This window comes from Rosa chinensis, chromosome 4, assembly GCF_002994745.2.
Source record: "Rosa chinensis cultivar Old Blush chromosome 4, RchiOBHm-V2, whole genome shotgun sequence".
NCBI lineage: Eukaryota > Viridiplantae > Streptophyta > Magnoliopsida > Rosales > Rosaceae > Rosa > Rosa chinensis.
In genome coordinates this window covers 52,480,872-52,486,529 of record NC_037091.1, presented here as the reverse complement: position 1 = coordinate 52,486,529, position 5,658 = coordinate 52,480,872, and the positions used below count along the sequence as shown (strand labels likewise).

Sequence of the window (5,658 nt, the reverse complement as noted above, 5' to 3'; positions counted from 1 at the left end):
TTTGCAGAGGAGGCTTCGAACTGTGTTATCTAGTCATGAAGGTTTCTGTAGCCGGGGCTTTGATGTTATTGTACTTGAAAATGATAGTCTTGATGATGTGGGTATCCATGGTAATCATCAACTTCTGTGTTTTGCATTTTTGTTACTTTTTGGATTTTGGAAACTGGGTATCCAGGATAGTCTTGATGATGTGGGTATCCATGGTGATCATGCATGTTTTTCACTTGTTTTTACTGAAGTTGGTTTTACCAATACATTTTAACTTTGTTGGATTCTGATATATTATGATACTGCTGTTTTAGGTTATTGGTATCCCTACAGGAATATATTCAGCCTTGTTGATGAGCTGGAGATTAAACCCTTCACACTACTAGGATTAAGTTCATAGACATCAGTTCACAACTGATGTTAAAAAAAAAAAAATCCGATGTCTTAGTGGGCGATGTTAAAAATCGCTAAAACTAAGACATCGGTTCACAACTGATGTCTATTTTGCAACGAGACATCGGTTTCAGGTTCAGAACCGATGTAAAAACGTTAATGTGATCACCATTTTGGTGTGTTTAGCTATTGTCAAACCTTCATATTTTGGCATTAGATGCTTAATGAAATATAGGTCTAACAACATAATTATCCATTTTAACATCGTTATTGATTTAGAAACGATGTCTGATAATATTTTACACATCGGTTCCTCAAGAAGAACGATGTCCAATGCTATGTTGGACATCAGTTCCTTGGTCTATATCGATGTCTATATTTATGCTAGACATCGGTTTTTTTTTATATATCGATGTCCATAGTAATGCTAGACATCGGTTTTTGTTTATATATCGATGTCCATAGTAATGCTAGACATCGGTTTTTGTTTAAGAACTGATGTACATTCTCTTTCTTGACATCGGTTTTTATTTAGTAACTGATGTATTTTCTCTTTCTTGACATCGGTTTTTGTTTCCAAACTGATGTATTTTCTCTTTTCTGACATCGGTTTTTATTTTCAAACTGATGTAATTTCTGTTTTTTGACATCAGTTCTTCATCAGTAACTGATGTTTTTTCTTTTCTTGACATCAGTCTGTGAATTCAAACTACTGTTATATCCCTTTCGTGCTGTATTTGGTACTAGAAAGCTGATCCACAAATAACATGAAATTCAAATATTAGGGAATTGCATTAATTTCTATCCAAAATTAGAGCTTGAGGTAGCTTCAAAAGTTTTGCACAATAAACCCTAACCTACTGTAAGGCTAGTCTAGAAGATACCACTACTGCAATAACTACATGAAGTATAATTAGTTCACAATTCATCCTGATAACACTACATCTACTCCAAAATGGTCAGCAAAATCTTGCCTTACTCAAAATCATATTGCTCTGCAGCATTGACAGGACTGTGAACTAAAGAAACAAGTTCATGAAGAGCATGGACGGCAACCGGCTCCAGTTCATGCAAAGTAGTTTCTTGCTTTAGCTCATTTCCTTCACTTGCCCGATCCAAATCCTTGTCCCTTTGGTTTGTATAGGACTGCGACATACCACTGTCCAGAATAGACTCAGGTCTCAGTTTTGGACAGAAAATGAAATAAACAAAAACAAAAAAACTCGCATGTTATAAACAAAAATGATGTCTTTCTGAATATAGAGATCCATGCTTTGCTATGTCAGTGGAGATTCGTGCTTTGCTATGTCATTGAAGTACTGGACTTTACTTCATGACAGGAAGACTGATGATTGTTTAGATAAGAGGAGAAGGAACCAACAAATCCTTACTGACATTGCAAAGCATTTATCTCCTGTGAAGCAAATAAAACCTGAAATTCCATTTAACATATTGACATACTATCACTTTCAAAATGCTGGACTGAAGCTTATGTTGCCAACTGAGCCACTCAAACAATGTCCACTGACCATAAACAGTGCAGTCCTCCCCCCCCCCCCACAAAAAACAAAAAGTCCAATATACAAAGAATTATGTATAGGTGGATTGAAAATCAAACCTCTTGAGATGCTTATTTCTCATGAGAGCTGCAGAGACTTTAGAAAGTGTGTCTCTGGGGCTCAAAACAAGATCCTCATCTATGCTAAGCCTTGTCTTTAAATCATCTGGCAAGGCCTGAAAGATAATCGGGAGAGGGAAAAACAAGAAAAAGAAACATAAGGCAAGTTATGCTTTGGATCACTATGATATCATCCCAGAGAGAGAATAAGATGTAGAATTCATACCATGACCTCATTCACGAGCTTTTCCAGTTGAATTTATTCAATGTAGGTACGAGGTATGTATGAACCTTCCAAGCCAAGCTGCTCTGCAACACATCTTACAACTACTCGATCTTTTCCCTGCACCTGTACCAAATATGCAGAAAATTCAAGTTATCATAAAAGACATAAGAAACAACAAATGAAATTAGAAAATATGAACCATAAGGTTTATGTTTTATCAAAGCCATGAGATAAGGGGCCTGGCCAAATAAAAGGGGCCTATCCATAGAGGCAACACCTTATTCCAGTTCCACTAGAATAATAATAACAACAATAGCCCCAAGGCATTAACACTAAAATTTAATTGAGCAAGAATCGACAGATAGAGCATTTTGAATGTTGCAAAACATCTCAGTTAGAAATCCTATTAACATGCATTCATGTAAGAACTTTTTTCATTCTTGCTTATTTACTTTTTATACAGATATTACTATGTAGAAGAAATTATCAGCATGACCATCAAAAGACAAAGAAGAACAACCATCAGTCAAATGTTCAAGAATGGATTCTAATTTCTTGTGGAACTCTAACAGCTCATTCATGTCTTTTGTTTGGAAAGAACTCCCTTCTCAATCCCTACAAATTGAAGAGAAGATATCAGGCACAACTCTTTGACAGACAAATTAATTAGTGTTAGCACATTCCAAAGGATAGTTTAGACCTGATCATCGTCAAGAATTAGCCTGAACAGAACATTTGGATTTCCATCTTATATTATCAAATTCAGCTGCATAGTTTACTTCATTTGGAATAAAACAGAACAACCAACTTTTTTTGGCCTAGTATGCATTAATGGGCTTTTACATCAACTGCCAAACAAAGAGCTGTAAATATCATTCATAATATGTTTAACAAACAGCTGTGGATATGGTCTCCATTTAGAGCAAGGGCTATGATAATAGTCACAAAAGATGAAAAATAAGATGTAGTAGTAAACACGCAGAGTCTCTCCCCAGAACTTTAGTTCAGGTTTCCACGGAAATTGCACTGGTAACAGTAAAAGCTTAAAGATTCTGTTTTCTGTAGTTACGTTAGTATATGTGTCGCTGTTTGGGGGATGGAGTAATAGATCTAAATGAATATCTCACTTACTGCAGCTTTATAATGTAATAAATAGAAATATGATATTTTATAGGCCATAAGATTATTGTGATTGAAAACCTGTATGCCTCATAACTATCATGTAAGAATGCACTGTCTCCAACTCTTATTGTCAGCTCAAAACTGAAAGACTAGATGCAGTGTCTCTACTCTAATAAACAAATCAGACACCGTGCACTAGAATCAAATATCTGAAGCAACATAGGTATCCAAAATAGAAAACATGATCAATGGCATACCTCCTTAACAGATACAAATGGGCAAAGATCATCGAACTTATCAAACTTGTTTGAGTAATTGGTGTCAAAGTATTTGTATATGGCATTCTTCAGAATTCCAAGTGGGTGCTGATCGATCTCTTCTGTTCAGTTGCATTCCAAGCTTTGCAAAAATTGTATCCGGAACATTGTTTGTGGGGTCATCCCTCAACACATCTACAAAACCATAACCCAAATATATTATGCCACTACATACTTTTTTAAAGCAAGCAAGAGCCTTGCAGAAACTGTATCCAGAACATTGTTTGTGGGGCAATCGCTTAACATATCTACAATACATATACTGAAAATATTATACCATACAGAACATTCAAAAGGCAAGGGCTCAGTTTTCTAGCTTCATATACTATAGTATGGGAGCATGTATAAGTTAACAAGCTTCAAAAAGCAGTATACCACAAATGGAAAGAATTGAAGTGAGATACATCCCTCTAATAAGCTGTATCAAATAAAACTTTACAGCATCACAGTAAAGTACTCGGCTTTTGCCTTCGAAAGTGAACCAATCATAGGTGTTGGTTTTTGTCTGAGTTAACCAATTCATTGTCCTCAATTCATTAACCCACTATCCAAACACCCTAAAATCTGAGGATTAATACAAAAAATGCATAACCTTTCAAACAATTAAACTGCACAGCAGACAAAGCAAAATGCAGCAGTGAATGAATAATAATCATAAAACCTGCAGCGACCCAAGTTCTAAAAGAGGTTGCCCACTTCATAAATCACACTGAACCAACACCATTTTGAGAGATGCACAAATCGCAAAGCCCAATAAAGTTACCATCTTTAGCAATCTTGACGCCGCCGAACTCCAGCGCCGAAGTCACTGGCTGCCTCCATTTCTAGTTCTCTGTGAAGAAGAAGAAGGCGCTTAGCTTCTCAAACACATTACAGCTACCTCAAAACCCGTTACAGATACCTCAAACACAACCCCCAAAACCCATAAACACAACCCAGAAAATCCAGTGGCTTTCAATTTATCAGCAAATCAGCGACTACCCAAAACAAAATCAGAAACAAAATACCCATCACTCCATCAACAACTACTAGATTATCCGCAAATCATCGACTACCCAATACCCATCACTCCATCACCTCCAAATTACACAAACACCCATTGCAATATCGAAAACCTTGGGTTCAGTTCATCATCTGAAGAAGGAAATTTCTACTAAAATCAAGAACAAAAGAGCTACTAGCGGTCCAGAGAAGCAAAATCAACAACGAAGGAATCTAAAACGCACTGAACATGAACAAAATTTCAAGCAAAATTGAGAGGATAAAGATGAAAGTGATACCGTCGGGGTGGAAGGAGAAAAGAGAAGGAGGAGGGGCAAGGCGGAGCTCCGGCATGGACTGCGTCTTTATTAGATCTGGTGAATTGGAGAAGAGAGATGAGAGAACAGGTGTGCCAAAGGAAGAGGAGGAGGAGGATAACGGAGGCGGAGGCTGAGGCAGAGAGCAGTCGAGTGCCGGTCGGAGGAGGAGGAGGATGAGGAAGAGGAGGCGAACGAAGTGTGGTCGTGGTGTTTAGGGTTTGAGAGAGAAAATTGACCTAGTGTAGTCGCGTGGGAAACTGACCGAGCGTTAGAGGCAAACGAAATTTTGTTCCCCCGCCTCATCAATTTTGTAACTTAGTGTTTCCGCGCTTTCTCAGAATTTTGCAAAAAAACAGAGACATCGGTCAAAAATGATAACCGATGTTAATTGTACAAATAGAAATCGGTTTTCCAAGAACTAATGTTACAAATCTCTTTTACATCGCGTGAATTCCTAACCGATGTCTATGACATGATGTCTATTAACATTATTCTAGTAGTGTCACTAACTGGATTAAGTTTGCGCAATATTCAGCTGAGGGATTGGAGGTAATCAACACCTTTTTTGTATTGGCATTTCTTGCTTACAATGTGATTTGGATTGATTTTAGAGGCTTTGAGATGTGTTAACATGACTGGCAAGAATGTTCTGCAGGTTGAATTTCCGCTATTTCGAGCCCTTCCTCAGTTGCC

The 5,658-nt window shown here is 37.3% G+C and overlaps 1 protein-coding gene across 10 annotated transcripts; it reads right to left on the bottom strand.

Annotated features, from left to right (window-relative positions):
• Positions 1 to 1,144: 1,144 nt before the first annotated feature.
• LOC112197298 (inorganic pyrophosphatase TTM2-like) lies at positions 1,145 to 5,255 on the bottom strand. 10 transcript variants are annotated; one of them, XR_005810003.1, is made up of 8 exons: positions 4,945 to 5,255; positions 4,428 to 4,496; positions 3,605 to 3,799; positions 2,926 to 3,073; positions 2,746 to 2,840; positions 2,226 to 2,348; positions 2,000 to 2,115; positions 1,145 to 1,540 (listed from the first exon to the last, which is right to left on the bottom strand). XR_005810003.1 is itself a non-coding variant. In XM_040518355.1 (3 exons), the coding sequence occupies exons 1-3, from the start codon at positions 2,226 to 2,228 to the stop codon at positions 1,357 to 1,359; spliced, it is 303 nt and encodes a 100-aa protein (XP_040374289.1). In that variant the 5' UTR covers positions 2,229 to 3,596; the 3' UTR covers positions 1,145 to 1,356. The 10 variants fall into 10 exon arrangements, 1 of the variants encoding a protein (XP_040374289.1); XR_005810002.1 differs by having other exon boundaries at positions 2,746 to 3,073; XR_002935610.2 differs by having other exon boundaries at positions 2,226 to 2,840.
• Between the last annotated feature and the right edge of the window lie 403 nt (positions 5,256 to 5,658).

What these genes read in the sequence shown, in the direction of transcription:
- LOC112197298 (XM_040518355.1), bottom strand. An exon ending in AGAAATAAGCATCTCAAGAG is followed by an intron (nt 1,541 to 1,999) that starts GTTTGATTTTCA and finishes TATTCTGGACAG; the next exon opens with TGGTATGTCGCAGTCCTATA.